General features: G+C 47.3%; 1 protein-coding gene across 1 annotated transcript; it reads left to right on the top strand.

Moving 5' to 3' along the window:
* Positions 1 to 1,370: 1,370 nt before the first annotated feature.
* On the top strand, positions 1,371 to 2,618 carry MFIFM68171_07080 (Diacylglycerol pyrophosphate phosphatase DPP1; the record flags this gene model as incomplete). The annotated part of the gene is made up of 2 exons (XM_071062500.1): positions 1,371 to 1,544; positions 1,605 to 2,618. 2 exons carry the CDS (start codon positions 1,371 to 1,373, stop codon positions 2,616 to 2,618), a joined length of 1,188 nt encoding a protein of 395 aa, XP_070918601.1.
* Positions 2,619 to 18,482: the final 15,864 nt, after the last annotated feature.

Here is an 18,482-nt window from a genome sequence, read left to right as displayed (position 1 = left end):
GTCTGCATCAATGAACTGCGTTTTCCGCACCTTTTCGCACCTGCGCGGCACTGGGGTTATTGTCCTGCATGATATACGGCTTATGAGGTAAGTGGAAGTCGCAAGAATTGTTCAATAATTAATTTGCTAATAGACTACGCTGCAGCACCACTGTGGTGTCCGGTGGTAGTCTGGGCGATGGTTCTGTGAGAGGGGGAGTTCCGCAGTTAGCACTGAAGACCAAACCTGTTGTTCTCGCACTCCTGGCGTCAGAAGAAAAACCATTGACATGCCTGAAGTGTCGGGATCTGCGGAAAGACGTGGAGATGTCTTAAGCTTGTGGAAGAAAGAGGCGAGTACTGGAAGAGCTCCCGTTATGTAGCCTGACTTTGACACCGTTCCTTCTTGGGCTGCCAAGACGGAATCCCCTTCCCAATTTGCTATAGAATTGGAGTTGCCCTACAGACCAACAGGAAGGGCCATAGCCGGCAGGCCGACGGGCCTAACTTGGTAACTAGAGGAAGCGGGGAGAAAGGACTGGGGGATCTTTAATAGCTCTAGCGCAGAGAAAGCTCGAAGTCGAGCCAGAATCAAGTCGTAATCGACGAGGTGCGTAGGAAAGACTGGAAAGGTCATAATCAGCGAGCGGTAAGGATCACAAGGCGGGGAGAAAGAGCTACTCAAATGTGTAAGTGTACAAGGCGACGTGGGGTTCATGGATGCCACAGGAGGGAAGACCAGGGTTGTCCGCCAATGAAGGTTGGTGTAGTGAGGGCCGAGGCCGATACTGACCGGTGCGCGCAATTGGAGGAACAGGGAACGGGGGAAGGAGAGAGAAAAGTTGAAAGTACTGTACAACAAGGGATGTCGAGAGCAGGGCTTCTAGTCATGCTGCGGGCGCGCTGCGCCGAATGAGCGGAGCAGGTTCGGCGCGGCGTATCGGGAAGGGCGCCGTTCCCGGCGGATACAGAGATACATGCAAAAGGACGGCCAAACGCGTCTTTGCCGCCGTGCTATCCCTCTCGCGGCGGTATGACGTCATTGGTGTTGGTACCGCCAAGCCACTGCTCTGTGCTCCCCCCAAATGGCATTGCATCACTCGAGCCAGTGCACACAAGCATGAGCGACCAGAAATGTCAAATCAGGTTCTTGAGACGCTTAAATGCGTGTGGAAAAGCATTACGACACTTAAAAACGGCCTATGGGACTGACAGGCCCCGAGCCCCCCCATCTTCAACCTTTCTCCGATTCCAGACACAAAGAGCCCGAGCAGTGCTCCTGTGAGCTTCAAGCAACCCACGATACACAACCTAATAGCTGCCTCCAGAAAACCATCCATCGGTGGTCAGCCATCCCCGGGTATCGAACTGCCTCACTAATTAGTCGCCAAAATGCGGCCATTGCCCCGGCATGATCCTCGTCATGAAACGACGATACACGACAAGGCCCCTACCCGCCATGGAGACTCACTCTTCAAGCAGCTGTTTTGGTTCATCATCGACTGGATCAAGGTCTCATGGAAGGACCTGATAGCCATGGCGATTCTCGGCGCTGCCGCCCTGAGTGTACGTTTAAGCTGGTGCACGTTGCAACAAAACCCGCCACTAATTCCACATCGAACCTAGATCTACCAAGCCCCCGTCGCCGCGGTGCGAAACTTTCCCATAACCTTCGACACATCAGGCGACATCGTCTATCCAGAAATGGCGTACCCTAACCGCCAATGGGTCATCTCGCCCGTGTTGTCGGCTGTCATATCGACCGTCATCCCCATCGGCATCATCCTCCTCGCCCAGATCCGCATCCGCTCCTTCTGGGACGCCAACAACGCCATACTGGGGCTGCTCTACTCGCTCATCCTGAGCGCCCTCTTCCAAGTCATCATGAAGCAACTCATTGGCGGGTTCCGGCCATATTTCCTGTCTGTCTGCCAACCCGACATCTCCCGCGCGCAATCCCACAACACCACCGGCCTCAACGCGGTCGGGTTCCACCAGATCATGTACACGGTCGACGTGTGCACCAACCCGGACAAGGTTGAGCTGCAGACTGCCATGACGAGCTTCCCGTCCGGCCACGCCACCTCCGCGTTCGCGAGCTACGTCTTTTTGTTTCTATGGATGAACGCCAAGCTCAAGGTGTGGGCGAACTTCCAGGCGTCGTTTTACTGGCTGGCACTGCTGCTCGCGCCGCTGCTCGCCGCCGCCCTCATGGCGGGCGCGCTCACGATCGACCAGGCCCACAACTGGTATGACATCGTAGCGGGGATGGTGATTGGGACGGTCGTGGCGTTTATGTCGTACCGCGTATGCTACGCGGCGGTCTGGGATTGGAGGCACAATCACATTCCCCTGACGAGGAACAATGTCTTCGATTATGACGTTGCGGCTTCGTTGATGCCCGAGTATATGGAGAGGGCCGTCTGGACGAGGAAGCTGGGGTGGGGGAGGAGGAGGAAGCCTGGGAGGAGGAGCACGCGAGAAAAGAGGAGGGGAGGGAGCGCAGCGAGCAGTGCTACATATGCGAGGGACGGCAGCACGAGTGTTCCGTATGGCCAGGGCCAGGGACTGGGCTACCCAGACTCGGTCGCGGTGAGGGGTAATGGGCAGTATCATGCAAGGGGAGATGAAATGGTTTAAGTTGTTGCCACTCTGAGCTTCAGTTTGTTTCTTGTTTGTGTTTAACTATCTGTCTTGAAGGGAGAGCGTCTGTCCGGATTGTCGGAAGCGTCTTCCGGCACCGTAGGTAATGTATGTGTGGTAAATTGAAAATGCACATGGAAACAGAGCGTTCTTTTCCAACGTAATCGAGAACATGCTGTTGCACCCGCTGGGGATGGCGCCCTTCTTGATCGGGTATAGTGCTATCTCAGAACTGCCCCGGCCGTACGGCCCAGCGCGCCGGTAGTATAAATAGAGCCTCTCCCCTCTGACGCCCATTCTTTGTACCCTAGATATTCCCGTCTCCCTGTTTTCCATCGTTTGGTTCCTACCTCCTCATCTCCTCTACTTTCTCCCTGCCCTTTGCCTCCTTTATCCTGTAATCTATGGGCCAATGTCGCCCTCGTCTAGACAAGTCTAGTGTTAAAATAGTATATAATAACTATATTAAGATTGTTTACCTAATAGAGATCATATTAGTTACCTTAGTTAATATTTACTCCTAGTTAAAGACTCTGTCAAAAAGTTTGGTCACACTCGCCTTAGCGTCCTGCCCACTTTGCTACTCTCTTTGCAAGAACAGCTATAACGCAGTTAAAACTGAGCTAAATTGAACGCAGACTTAATCAAATTGACGGTATTTTACTGGGCTTTAATATTTAGTATACTAGCCTCGTATCTTATACACTATAGCTAGATGCCTAGGTATAGACTGATTAATATATCTATTAAGTTCTGGAGCACTTTATCCTATATATCTTTCAGAGCTACTTCTACCTTTATGATATTGGCCTCGTTTTTTCTTGAGTAAATATAGTCTAGGGTAGTCCCTATATAGGATTCCTTTATTTTCTTCTATTTATTTATTTATTCTTCCTACACTACTTTACTTGAGATAGGGTATACCAGATCTTCTACTGTTAAATAAATAGGAAAACTGCACTATAACAGCGGGTTGAAAAACCTATAACGTACATTATCAGCGAGTGACCCATATCACTGAGTGACCCACCTTAACAATTTTATCAGAGCTGTACATTAAAACTCGGTAGAAAATTGTTAGGAGGGATAACAATTTCTTATCACATATTTGGATGTAGCTCTGCTAAAATTGTTAAGGTGGGTCACTCAGTGATATGGGTCACTCGCTGATAATGTACGTTATCAATAAGTAATAGAAAATAATAGTAACGTATTTGATAAGCGAGTTGCGCAGACAAGCGAGTTATGCACACCCCACTACTCAACGAACACTATCCTCAATTACAAAACAACAACACTAGGAACTGACTATAATTACATCAGAAACAGCTGAATCAGATACTTCTGCAACCTCCTGGCAAGTGCGTGCATTGTAGCCAGGTTTACCGCATACACCACAGCACCGAACCTTCGTACGACCCCCTCTTATAACACGTTGACCTTACAGAGCGAAGAGACCTCTGCTTGAAGGAGGGCTATCTAGTGTATTACAGCCATCGTACCCTTGGTAAGCTGGTCTATAGCAGCTAATATCGAAGTTGGGGAGCTATTTTGATAGTTGGTAATACGAGTCTTGATAAGCGTTAACTGAGAGTTGGCTTCTCGTGGGTTGTATGGTGTCTGGAATACCTAAGGTTATGGGATACCGGCCTGGGAGTTCAGAGGTATTAGTGTATAAAGCTTTACATCCAGCTTAGAAAGTATACTCTCTGGGTTATACGGCATAAGGCCAGCACCTGAAAAGCTACCCTAGATATTTTTCTCTGTTATAGAGACAAAGAAGGCCGTACGGAAGGTATTAAAGAATTCGAGCTTGCTTATATAGTTGATATATATACGTATCAAGTCCTCGATCTAGCGACCGTATACCTGCTTTAGCAGCCTAAAGCAGCCAATATCGAGTAGCTGGAGGTAGTAGGAGGAATGCAGAGGTATGTAGAGCGTAACGATCTGGTACTCCTGGCAGTAGAGCTCGAATTCGGTCGAGTAGTAGCTCTTATAGCCGTTGAGGGTTAACAACCGGTATTTGCCCTTTATACGAGGTGCCATATAGTAGTCGAAGTACTTAATCCAATCGAGACCTATAGCATTAGTAGTCCAGCTATTATCGGTAGTTACGATACGCTAGTCAGCTAGGAGGTTGCACTCCGTATACCAGTTAGCGAGGTAGTACTATACAGCTAGGATTATAAATAGAGGGATAGCCTAGCCGAAGGCATTGACTCTCTAGATCACTGTTGCCCATTCCCGGTTACTAGGCTGAACTAGTTTTGCCTTGCCCCGGCTATCCGAGGTTGTAACTACTATACCTATAAAGATAATACCTATTATAAACCTAGTCTCGTCGAAGTTATAGATATCGTCATCTACAATACTGTACTTGGCCTTAACGTTTTATACGAAGGTAAACCATTTGCTAATGACCTTTGGATCTTCGTACTTGGCCCTCTGGTAGTCGTACCGACGCGTCTAACGTATATGGAGCTCTAGCTGGCGTTTAACGAAGTTGTGAGCCCAGTGTTTGCCAACAGGGGACGCGTCGCGTTCGCGTAGTAGTTGGTTGGCTATATCTTCTATACTATATAATCTAGGTGGGAATATACGTTCAGATAGCTCAATTATATACTGAACTATTGCCTTCTCTTCCAGATCTGTGAGCTTGCGCGAGTTGGCTGCAATATCGCGTCGTGCAGGCTTGCCACTACGTCGGTAACGGAGAGTTGATTCTGGTACGTCATAGAGCTTAGCTACAGTTCGAAGGCTTAACTTTTTGTCGTTTTGGATCGCTTTAAGGGCTAAGATTACCCTCGCTTCCTTTGAAGTGGGAGGCATATCGGGTTGTAGAAAAATTCGATGTAAAGTATAAAGAGGACGCGTCGTGGTGGGGCGTGCGCAACTCGCTTGTCTGCGTAACTCGCTTATCAAATACGTTAATAGATGCCAGTTAGTTGTAAAAGAAAGGAAGGTCTTATATAAAGCCCTAGAGACTCCTAGTCTTCAGCTTCAGATTCGTTCCTTACTTCCTCCCGTTTCTCAGCCTCTTTAGTATCTAATTCTAGTTGTCAAGCTAGGCTATATTTTATTAAATGACCTGAATCTATTAGTATCACGCTGGAAACCGCACTTGTAGAGCTCGGCTCTCACCGCCGAGCTCAGTAGTTCATCATGTAAGCTTGCCCAAACCATTTCCTTTATGTATTTAAGCCAGTTCTTCAGTCTCCTACTGAAGTAGATAGATCTTCAGAGACTTCAACCTTTCTACGCACTTCCTACGACCTCTGCTAAGCTCTTGTACGCGTGGCAGTTATGAGCCCGGCGCCCCAAGCCGTTCCGCACATAGCTAGAAATTGTGTTACAGGACGCTTACGCAAGTCAGAGGATTCAATTCTTTCTACCTTGTCCTTCATAATCCTAGTAACCCGTCTGCCAAGTTCGAGAGCTCAAGAAAGCACGTTATAGATTCGAAGATTCCAACACTCACGGTATCGGCGTACGTCAAACTGCGCCTCGGAGGCGACTGGCCTCTATAGTATACGCTCCTCAAATAGGTTACCTAGCGCCTTCACGTCTGGAAACTAGTCGACCCGGATTCTACCGACGTTGAAGAAGACCTTAGCGAACTTCCTGAGGCTCCTACCCTGTTGGCGTCTGGGAAGCTCCTTCAGGAAACGCGAGTTCAGCGATACACTTCCTAGTTGGAGTTGTGGGAAGAAACCTCTGAGGAGTATAGAGGCGTGAAGCCCAAGCCTCCTGATATGCCTACGGACCAAGAGATCGAGAAGTTCTATGCGTAGGAGCTTGCTGACTATATTCGGAAGTTCATGAAGCTCATATAAACTCGTTCTACGCTCGAGGGTCTCGTCAACTGGATCACGTAGACGGTGGATTCCCAGCTCTTCAATACGGCAAACCTTATCCTAAATGCGAATGGTAAATCCAGTATTCGCGAACTTGTTTGCACGCTCTGCAAGATTACGGTACCAGCTGCTACGAGTGTAGAAACGGCTCTGCGAGTAGAGTACGATACCGTTCTCGAATAAGCTAAGAAGGGCGGTATGAAGCTAGAGGAATGGATTGGCACTTGGATCAACGTATTCCAGTACGCTATAGCTGAGAAGCTCGATGTTGTTAAGGGTACCTATGTCGCTAAGAAGTTCCTGACCGCTGTATCTCACTGTATTGTACCTAACTAGGTACGTTGTAGGCTCGAGGAGATCATCGAGAACGATACTCTCGGGTACGATTCGTCTGACGTTACTAATCTCGGACTCGCCCTGTAGGCACTTATCTACGAAGGAGCGAACTAACGTAGGGGAAAGGCGTACCTAAACTTTATAACAACGCTGCCGAGCGACGTAGGTAACTCCAAGGGCTCGAAGTAGTTAGGAAATACTTCGGGAAACGGTTTAGGGAACGGTAGTAATAAGCTAAGAAGCTACCTATGCCTAAAAGGGAAGTACCCCTGGAAAGCTAAAAATTGTAATCTCCTGTACCTTGCTGTTATAGGCTCTACTAAGTACTTAGGAATGGCTCTTATTGACGAAGAACGTTAGAGAACCTACGAGAAGCTTGCTGATCTGAAGTAGAAAGGCCTCTGCAAGTACTTCGAAAAGGAGGTCAACAATTAAATAGGTGGTAAGTAAGCTCCTGGAGGGATGTCTCAAGTGCCCTATAGCGAGCCTATACTCCTAACGTCAATTAATGCTACTGTCATTGATCCCGAGCTCCTCATATAACTTGAGGAAGCTTCTAGGGTGTTCTTAACCCTATATCTAGGGTGTTACCCCCTTTATAACAGCACTTTATACGACAACTGCGGTACTATCTATCTAGTTAACGACGTAGTATACCTCGAGCTAGGCTTCTTTGTTAAGGTTAAGCCCGGGGACTGTATACTCATAGACTCGTTACAGTTCTCTATCTCTAGTAGGGGGCGTAGGATTATGCCTACAGTGCTTAGGGATAAGAACGGGTATATTACTGTAAAGGGGTTGTTTTGAGAACACGTTGAGGGAGATGGACCACGATGTCTTGATACCGAAAAGACCTGGACCAGCGGGCGATATCTTGGTAAACAGCCTCCTATCAATTATACAGAGACTGATCCTTGCAGATCAGAAGTGCCCCGTGTGAGAGAGTTCCCTCACGGGGTTCTTATCTATCCTGTATCGTGACATCATCTAACATCATTCGGCGGGTCCTCCTGACCTTTGTCTGGAGACTCTCGTTACAATTACAGACCTTATCTTAGAAAACATCGCTGTTATTGAGGGCTTCCACACTAATATTATTGCAAAGGCGCCTCTTTAGAAGAAGGGAGTTTAGTACTATAGCTAGGACTATATACTATGGATAGGAGTACCTAAAAGCTTTGTAATTAAGAAACTAAGGCGCGAAATGAATCTTATATTTTTCGAATATAAGCTTTTTAACTACTCTCCTGTACTCGGGCATATCCCTCTGAATACTATAGGTATTGTGATATTTACTACGAACGTAGAACAAGGTTTAAGGCGTATATAGAGGAAGTCTCGCGATCTACTATAACCTCGGAAAGACTCTGAGGAGCTCTGGTACAAGAGAGCTGGTTACCTCGGTCTAGAAGTACTTAGGAAGCTCGTCCTTTATACCAGGAACGTTAAGATCAAGGGTATCGCGTAGGTAAAGTACGAGAGCTATGCTCGAGCATATACGAAGACAGATATATCCAGGAGGCCGTCAGAAAGGCATTCGGTAAGACCGTTCTGGAGAGTATAGTAGGACTTCTTCTAATTCGAAAGAGCGTATAACGGCTCTCGATAGCTACTTGTAATTAAGGACGAGTATAGTAGGAAGCCCTATTCGTACCGACTGCCTAACAAAATGCAACTCGAGGTCTTCAACGTTATCAGGAACTTCGAGAGGCATACGAAACGCTAGTTCGGACTTGCTATCTATATAATCAGATAGGACAACGATACTAGGACTATAGCTCTCCAGGGTTATATAGAGTACGAGCTCTGGATAAAAGAGGAGGGCATTGATCTCGAACTCACCTGTGAGGATCAAGGATCTAAGGGTAGTAAGACCAGAGTGTCTAGGTACAAGCAGTGCACGCGCAACGTAGGAGCAGAGTGCTCGTTAGGGGTCGAGTGGTGGTCTCATTGAACTCTGCCTCTCTCCTAAGCTCTGTCTCCCGCCCTCCTTCTTATGCCCGTGACAGTATCGCTAGGGCTTACTTCCCCGCTCTGCTGCTTTGTCGTCCTCCTTGCTGGTGCGCTCCTTTGACGCTCATCTGACGCGCTATTTATGCCATTCCAGCTTAGTGCCGTTGTTGCTTCTGAGGCTCGCTTACGCTGCGGCTCCGAGGCTTCCGGACCGCGCCTCACGCTGGCTCCGCTCAGCCGGTCCTCACACTACTACGACTACGCAACCTGAGTGCAATTACCTTATACTATCTACTCTGACTTCCTTTTCTCAGTAAAAAAAAACCCCCTCTCCCCTACTTCTGAGTCATTGAGGCTACGCGTATACTATTGTTGAGACCAAGGGAAGGTAACAATATATAGCTAAACAATCGCCATACTATACAACGCAGTGACCCCGATACTTCCGCGCTTACAACCCGCAGCGTCTACGCAACAACAAGCTCCGGCGGCTGCAAGTTGTCGGATGCACAGCACCTCTGAACGTTCGGAGTTAAATTTGGGATGGAAATTCAGATAAAATTGAGGATGTCTTGTTTTCTTCCTTGTCTAGCGGAGGTGAGCTTCCTTCTTATTCCCAATTTCCTGGACTAGGGAGACCCGGGTTAACGGATCTCCGAGAGATCGGATCATACTTATCCGAGTCGCACTAATCCGGATTACACTGATCCGGGTTCGTGTTTTGCAGATCCAGGATCCAGCTTCTTGACCCTTTTGACACACCCCCTCAGATTCAACCCATCAAGGACTTGAATCTGGACTTCTCTCTTGCAGACTGGGTATCTGCGTCAGCCCTGGTTGCTTGATAAATCTTTGGTGTAAGGGGTAGTTAAGAGCCTTGGTCAGTCCGTCTGCCATCATCTTGGCTGAGGGCGTGTATTCCACCTTGATTTTCTTGCTTGCTACTTCCTGGCGCAACCAGTGGTTGTGAATATCCACGTGCCGTAGTCGGGTCTGGAGGGTAGCCACTTCAGCCGTGACAAGTCGTATAGTCTGCTGATTGTCATACTAAATCTTGATGTGGTGGTCGTCCAGTTTGACTGACAGTTCGGCCAGTAGTCAGCTTACGAAGAGAGATTCTTTAGTGGCTTGTGCCAAGGCCAGTAGTTTGGCCTCTATAGTAGATGTGGTAACGATTTCTTGCTTATTGGCCCTCTAACCTATAAGCCTACTAAACAACTTTATAGCATACGCCTGAGAGCTCTTTTGATCATGGCTGTTATCCGCGAAGGAGGCGTCGCTAGCAATAACGTAGTCGTTACTACTCCCTAATTGCAGGGCCATTTTGCGTGTATGATATAGGTAGTAGAGAACTTGGTCTACGGCTTTATAGTGCTGGGGCCCAGGGTTGGTATTGAATCTGACTAGCCGTAATACTGTAAAAGCTATATTGGGCCTCGTAATTACAGTGGTATATAGGATAGATCCAGTCTTCTGCTGATAACTGGTAATTGACGAGTGCTCTACTTTACTATCGTACGGCAATAATTCGGCCGTAGCTATTAGGATCTTGGCTATTAGGCTCGTTGTAACCAGGTTGACAATTTTATCAAGGTAAGCCGTTTGCGATAGCCAGATCAATCCTTTGGATCGGTCTCTTATAACTTCGATGCCTAGGAACCACTGTAAATCATCTCTACCAGTAAGCTGGTATTTCTACTGCAGTAGGTTGATTAGGGTCTGGGCATCGGCTGCTTTTTCCTTCTTGTAACCCAGGACAATATCGTCGACGTAGAAGAAAATCAGGATTCCGTCCTTGATCAGGATATAGGGCTCGTATAGGACGGCCTGGAACCTCAGGGCCAAGAGAATCTTCTTCAGCTCCTTTTACCAAAGTAATAGTGATTCGCGGAGGCTATATAAGGCTTTCTTCAGCCATAAGACTTTACTAGGATTTTTATAGCCGGGAGGCATCTGTATATAGATAGTATCTTCTAGAGTAGCGTTGACGAAGGCGTTGACTGCGTCGTACTGCTTCAATTTAAGGTCGAACCTAGCTACGATAGCTATGACGATACGGAACGATCTTACAGCGAGGGTAGCTGTATAGGTCTCCTATATCGATAGTCTTTATTAGTTACCCCTGATAACTAGCCTTGCCTTGCACTTTTTAAGGGTTCCGTCTTCGCTGTATTTGTAGGTATATACCCACATACAACCTAAAACGTCCTTATCTTCTTTCTATAGTTCTTGCTAGTCGACCTCGGACTAACAATCTATTGTAGTATTTACTTGCAGGTGATCCTTTTCAGCTTAGATAAATTGATCCTTGAATAGGTGGTCTTTGAGCTGGTAGTACTACTTCGGTAGTAGAGGTAAATCTTGGCTATAGAGAGTTTGTAGGCCGTAAGGCCGTCTAGCAAGTCGTTGTACTATTGCTTTTGTAACTGCCTGACTATTATATATCCCAGCCGGTTGCTATAACCGTCCTACTATAAAAGCAGCTATCTAGGGTTTGAAGGTTGAATCCAGTACGGCTTGATAATCGGCTTGTTGGATCGAAGCTGCAAGTAATGCAGCCGGCGGCGTCAAAGGAAGTATAGGATACGGCTCAAATCTTAAGGACGTATATAGAAATTGCACCTCTTCTTCAGCCTCTTCTTCAGCCGTCTCGTCTTCCTGGTCCTTGTCGGTATCTAGTATCGGCTGTTCGACAACTTCTTCTTCTAGTGCTGTAGATCTTGGTACCTCTGGTTCGGGTAGTTGTATCGTTGTAAGAAGGTAGCTCAGTTCGTCGAGTTGGAGATACAGGCAGTTGTCTTTTAGGGTTTGGATATCCCCGTTGAAGATCTCCCCTTCATTGAATATTATATCCCTTGTGCTAATTACCCTGTTGGTTACCGGGTTCCAGATCCTGTAGATATTTGAAGAGCTGTATCCGATAAGGTAACTGATCTAAGCTCTTGGTTCCAGCTTTGGGTTCTATTACCGAAGATTTTTCGGCTTGTTGAATACCCCTTTTTAAGCGCTTGTTGTTAAGGTAAAGGCTTTGTAGCTGTAAGCTCGGAGATGGGCCTGGTCTGGCTTCCTGTCTTCTACTACTATACCGTCTCTGTAGATAAGGTAGGTATGGAAACGATTGTACGAGGTCTTCCAGTTGTAGCTATATTTAGGGGTCCGATTGTATAGGTAGACTGTAGCTCTAGTAATCTCTGGCCAAAGTATTGCAAGAAATTTGGTACCGGTTCGCATTACCCTGATCTTTTCTGTGATCACATCCCTTGAGTGTTCGGCGCCTCCATTTTGCGCTGGTGTATTGGGTACCGAAGGCTCGACCTTGATGAAACGTTGTGTGAAGACAGCCTTGATAACCGGCTGATGGAATTCATTGTCGTATTCTACTACTTTGGGCTGTAGTTGGTATTGTTGCTCTAGGGTACTAAAGAAATGATCGAGTGCTAAAGTAATAGATTCAGCCTCTCTGTCCTGAAGATAGTAGTCCTAAGTTAAGCCAGACCACCTATCGGTTATCAACAATAGATATCGGTAGCCGTTATACCCTTCCTTGAAGTCGAAGAGGTCTATAGCAAATCGTATCCCTGGGCCTTCGTTGTAGTCTCGGGGTTACCGGCGAATTTGAAGCTTGGTCTTGGAGACTCTATATGCCTCACATTCGACTGTGGTGGGCCCTTTGATTCGTATGCCTTGGATATGCTGGACCAGGTGTTCCAACGCCTGTGGGCCAGGATGGCCAAGCCGTAAATGCTATAAGTTAGTAATCGTTTTGCTGGGCCGTCTTTGAATATAGGTATTGAACCTGTTGCGGCGTATAACGAAGGCTGCATTGGAGTAGGTACGAGGTAGGTCTTCCAGGACAAACTGATCGTATCGATCTACTAGATAGCTAAGGACGAAGCTATTGGATCTCCGTAGGCAGTTGTTACCAGGACTTGTATCCTACTAGATGCCTTGCTTTCGTAACTGCTATAAGGAGACTAGGTTATAGACAAACCTAGGGCAGTAGGCTACGTCTCGAAGCCGTAGGACGTAGGTAGTTTATCGGCGCTGCCTTATCTTTTGCTATTGAGATCGTAATGGCTAGTGTCCCTGAATCTGGATATCCATATCTCCGTACCCTTGGATGGGTACTAGGCTGTCCCCGGCCTACATATAATTGCCAGGCTCGGCCTTCTTGAAATTATTGAATCTGTCTCTTCGGTTAAAGATATAAATAGTAGTTCCAGAATCTAGGATAGCTGAATTCTTCAAAGGATACTCAGCTGTTAAGAGGGCTGTCTTTGTAATTAGAAAACTGCTAGGGCAACGGCCGATTTTCCGGCCTAGTCAACTCTGTGACTCCATCTGATACTTCAACTTCTCGACTTCTTTTTGCAATGTCAGATCCTTTAAGGCCTTGTCGACCCTGATCCGAATGTAGTCTCTTTCAGTAAAACCTTTAGGTGCTAATTCTGGAAAGGTATAGTAGTATCTCTATAAATAGTAGAACTAGCTATAACAGGGATATATAGTTGTAGCTGTACCTAAGGCCTTCCTTGGCCCTATTTTAGGTCTTTTGCCCTCTAGGGTCTCGGCCTTGCCCGGAGCTTTATTCCGCTTTTTGGGCTTACTACCGCTAGAGCTACCCTATTGCGTTCGTTGACTATTGTTTTGTTCCCCCCTATCACTACTAGGGCCGACTTCGCTATTAGAAGCGTCCTCTTGATGGGCCTCTTTACCACCTTTTATGGCAGCGAAGGAAGGGCCAAATGCGCCTTTTGCTATCCGGTGACTACTCGGTCTGCAGGCTCTTGTTGACTACTTTACCTCCTCCCGAAAGTCGTTAGCTACCTCTCGGTAGGTCAGGGTTAACTGCAATACCTTTACTCCTTTTGCTAGCTTATAGGCCGTAACCCAGTGACTTATAATCGGCTTTACCGCATTAGTGAAATCCTGGAACCAAGTACTTGTCGATAGAGCCTCAGGAACTTTCTTCCTTTGGGCATTAGAGAGTGCTTGCTCCTAATTTTCGGACCACCTGATTAGGTCCTTAGGGACTCGTATAAGGAGTTTGACGGCTTATCGATAGACTTCGCGAGCGTCTGAAAGTGCTTTGTCGTTACTGATACCGGCTTGGGCTTGAACAGCCGAATACTACTCCGAGATTGTCTCGGTCGGATCGTAGGAAGTAAGCTGGTAATATAGACTGACTGTCTTCAGAATCTACTGCTTTAGCCGCTCGATCTTATTGGTTTGTTGCTTATACTTCTTGAGCTCGGCTTGGTAAATAGACCATTCGAGCTGGAAGGTACGAAAACCGTCTGCTGTAAGGTCGCTGATTCTAATTGCTGATTAGTTGCAATTGCTGATGTAGTTGAACCCGTTGCCGGGGTTGCCGTCTGGTCGTCCTTAACTACAGATTTAGTACGCCCTCTAGCCGTAATAGTTGACTGGGTAGGGCTTTTGTGCTTGTGACGTGCTGGGTCCGGAGCCGTAGGTTCGCTGAGGAATGGAGTAAGATCCTGAATCTGGGCCTACGTATTGCCGACAACGGCCTGGGCTTGGAACTGCAGGTTCTAGGATTCCCAGTCGTCGGAACTAGTCAGGTAGACAGTCTTATCGTTATTGATAGCAGTCATCTTGAATCAGGTTCAAAGATGATTTTTGAATATACTTCCTTTATTGGCTGGCTTAATCGGAGGTTGAGCGAATGAGACTCTTAATTGTCGGATGCACAGCACCTCTGAACGTTTGGAGTTAAATTTGGGATAGAAATTTAGATGTAAATTGAAGATGGAAAATTGAGGATGTCTTATTTTCTTCCTTGTCTAACGGAGGTGAGCTTCCTTCTTATTCCCAATTTCCTGGACCACGGAGACCCGGGTTAACGGGTCTCCGAGAGATCGGATCACACTTATCCGAGTCGCACTAATCCGGATCACACTGATCCGGGTTCGTGTTTTGCAGATCCAGGATCCAGCTTCTTGACCCTTTTGACACAAGTGCCTACACGGCGAGGAAGGTAAGGAAGGAGAGACGACGCGGCGGCAACTCGAGGACCGCGAGAAAGCACTATAGGCGGTATCCTAACATCCAGTACCTCGAGCGCTACGCGGGGCAGGCAACTACGTAGCTAGTACGTACAAGGCCCGCAAACAAGATTGTCGACAGCATCACCTACGAAGGGGCACGTGGGCCGGATGGCTCCTGAGGGCAGGAGCCCGGAAGGAGGGAGGCTCTGTGAGGACCGGCTAGGTAAGGTCGGCGTGGGCGCAGGACGGAAGCCCCGAAGCCGCAGCGCCGGCGGGATCGCAAAAGCAACAACAACGCTAGGCCAGAAGGGCGAGGATATCGCGTCAGAGGAGCGTCGAAGGAGCGTACAAGTAAGGTCGATGACGGGGCAGCGAGCGGGGTAAGTGAGCCCAGACGCTGTCATCGCAGGGCATAAAGAGGGGGGTAGAAGACAGGACTTAGGAGAGAGACAGAGTTCAATGAGACCACCATCCTACCCCTAACGAGCACTCTGCTCCTACGTTGCGCGTACACTGCTCGTACCCAGGCACTCTGGTCCTACTACCCTTGGGTCCTTGACCCTCACAAGTACCCTCACTACTAGATCATTTCATATCGTTATAGCTATTACAGCCAGATTCGACCTCGAATTAAAACAGTTCGACATAGTCAACGCCTTTATCAACGCTACACTAGAAGATGCCATCTACATACAGATGCCTCCCAGCTATAAAAGTCTTAGCAAAGTTCTATAGCTAAAGAAAACCCTATACAGCCTCCACGAATCAGCACTGCTTTAGCAAAAAGAACTCAAGACGACTCTCTCGACCCTAGGGTTCCAGGCCGTCCCGCACAAGCCCTATATCCTAATCAAAGACGGAATCCTAATTTTCTTCTACATCAACGATATTGTCTTAGGCTATAAGAAAGAAAAGGTAGCCGTTATCTAGATACTAATCAACTTACTGCAACGGAAGTACCAGCTTACAGACAGGGATGACTTACAATAGTTTCTAAGCATCGAAGTTATAAGAGATCGATCTAAAGGATTGATCTGGCTATCGTAAACGGCTTACCTTAATAAGATTGTCAACCTAGCTACAACGAATCCAACGGCCAAAATCTCGATAGTCATAGCCGAATTATTGTTGTACGATAGTAAAGCAGAATATTTAACGTGCGTGATAAGCGAGTCGTACAGACAAGCGAGACGTACACTCTAACTAGTTTTGGTGAAGCTGCAGGCAAAAATACGGTAAGAAATTGTTAGCCGACCTTAGCAATTTCTTAGCGTATTTTTGCGTGCAACCCCACTAAAACCTGTTAGAGTGTACGACTCGCTTGTCTGTACGACTCGCTTATCACGTACGTTATCGATTACCAATTATCAGCAGAAGACTAGATCTATCTTATACGCCGCTATAATCACAAGGCCTGACATAGCTTTTACAGTATCACGGCTAGTCAGATTCAATACCAACCCTAGACTCGAGTACCATAAAGCCGTAGACCAAGTCCTCCACTACCTACATCGCATGCACAAACTGGCCTTACAATTAAGGGGTAACGTACATTATCAGCGAGTGACCCATATCACTGAGTGACCCACCTTAACAATTTTATCAGAGCTGTACATTAAAACTCGGTAGAAAATTGTTAGGAGGGATAACAATTTCTTATCACATATTTGGATGTAGCTCTGCTAAAATTGTTAAGGTGGGTCACTCAGTGATATGGGTCACTCGCTGATAATGTACGTTAGCGACAACTATATTATTGCCAGCAATATCTCTTTTGCCGATAACAGCCTTGATCGAAAAAGCTCCCAGGCATACGCTATAAAGTTATTTAGTAGGTGTAAGAGGGCGCGCAGTAAACCACTCTGCCAATGAACCAAAAGATCCGCCAGTTCAATCACTCCGTGATTGAACGCTGCATACCACTTGCTTATATCACGTACCCGGGGCTGCGCCCTCAGCCGGTCCCGTGACAACTATCCTCCCCTCTGGAAGAGCTCGCCCCCGAGCTCCTTCGCGGCGGCTTCCGACCGCTAAGGATAGCAGGCAAGTGTTAGACCCCCAATGATCCGCATGACTCGCCGTAGGTGGGAACCCCAAACCACGTACACCCTGTAGGGCCTTGGGCGAAGCGCGCCGCCACCATGTCATACGTCACTGTAAGCGCCAACGAAGGAGGGGAACCCTGACGCCAATCGCCACCTGGCCGAATTGAATGTAGGACCTCCAGTGCACCCACGGAGTGATTGAACAATTGTAAGAGGGCGCGTAGTAAACCACTCTGCCAATGAACCAAAAGATCCGCCAGTTCAATCACTCCGTGATTGAACGCTGCACACCACTTGCTTATATCACGTACCCCGGGCTGCGCCCTCAGCCGGTCCCGTGACAGTAGGCTTATAGGTTAGAGGGCTAACAAGTAAGAAACCGTCACCACATCTACTACAGAGGCTGAACTACTGGCCTTAGTACAAGCCGCCAAAGAGTCTCTCTTTATAAGCCGACTACTAGCCGAACTGTCAGTCAAACTAGACAACCACCACATCAAGATTGTAAAGGGGTTGTTCTGGGAACACGTTGAGGGAGATGGACTACGATGTCTCAGTACCGAACAGACCTTGGCCAGCGGGCGATATCGTAGTGAACAGCCTCCTATTGTCATTGACTACATATAGACTGATCCTTGCGGATCAGAAGTCCCTCGCGTAGGAGAGTTTCCCGCAGGGGCTTTATCTACCTCAGTACTGTGACTTCATCCACCATCATTCGGCCGGTTCCCCCGGTCTGGCCCAGAGGGCTCTCGTTACAAAGATCCAATATAACAATCAGCAAACTATACAACTTGTCACGGCTGAAGTGGCTACCCTCCAGACCCGACTACGGCACGTGGATATTCACAACCACTAGTTACGCCAGGAAGTGGCAAATAAGAAGATCAAAGTGGAATACACACCCTCAGCCAAGATGATGGCAGACGGGTTAACCAAGGCTCTTAACTATCCCTTACACCAAAGATTCATCAAGCAGCTAGGACTGATACAGATACCCAGTCTACAAGAGAGAAGTCTAGATTCAAGCTCCTGATAGATTGAATCTGAGGGGGTGTGTCAAAAGGGTCAGGTGCTAGTCCAAAGGATCAGGATCACAGGATCTAGTGCGGGAGCCAAACCTATGTACTCTATTGAGCTAAGGAAGACTAGCAGCTAACTGCGCCACTGTACAGACGTCATCCTATACGTGTATCTCGTCTATAAAGGAGTAAGCTCTCTAAGGGAGACGAGAAAGAGCACGGACAATCAAGACAATCAACACTCGACACACAAGATCCTCAACTGTCATTTCCCACGATTCAGAGATGCCGTGTTTCCGACAGTGGCAATCCGTCCGGTTGCATTGCTGTGGATATTTTTAGCATCATTCTAGCGATCAAAAGAGGACACTGTTAACAATGAACCGAGACCAATTGCTAAAGTGGGGACAGTATTGTTTGATATTAATTTGCTAGTTTAGTACCATCATACTTTCACTGTCACAGGAATGTATTGAACAGTTAAATCCTAGCATATTAGCATAAACGGAGCAAACTTACAGTCGTTAGTTAATTATAGAGGGTTTAAGGTGTTGTATAATGCCTAATATTGATATCCTAACTAATATTCTTAGGAAAACGTTATTGCACTTCGCTTAGGCCTTAATAGAACATATCTCAC

The sequence above is a fragment of the Madurella fahalii genome, assembly GCF_045866475.1.
Source record: "Madurella fahalii IFM 68171 DNA, scaffold_4, whole genome shotgun sequence".
Classification (NCBI taxonomy): Eukaryota; Fungi; Ascomycota; class Sordariomycetes; order Sordariales; genus Madurella; species Madurella fahalii.
Note: the sequence above shows the minus strand (reverse complement) of the source record. Positions and strands in the feature narration are given on the sequence as shown.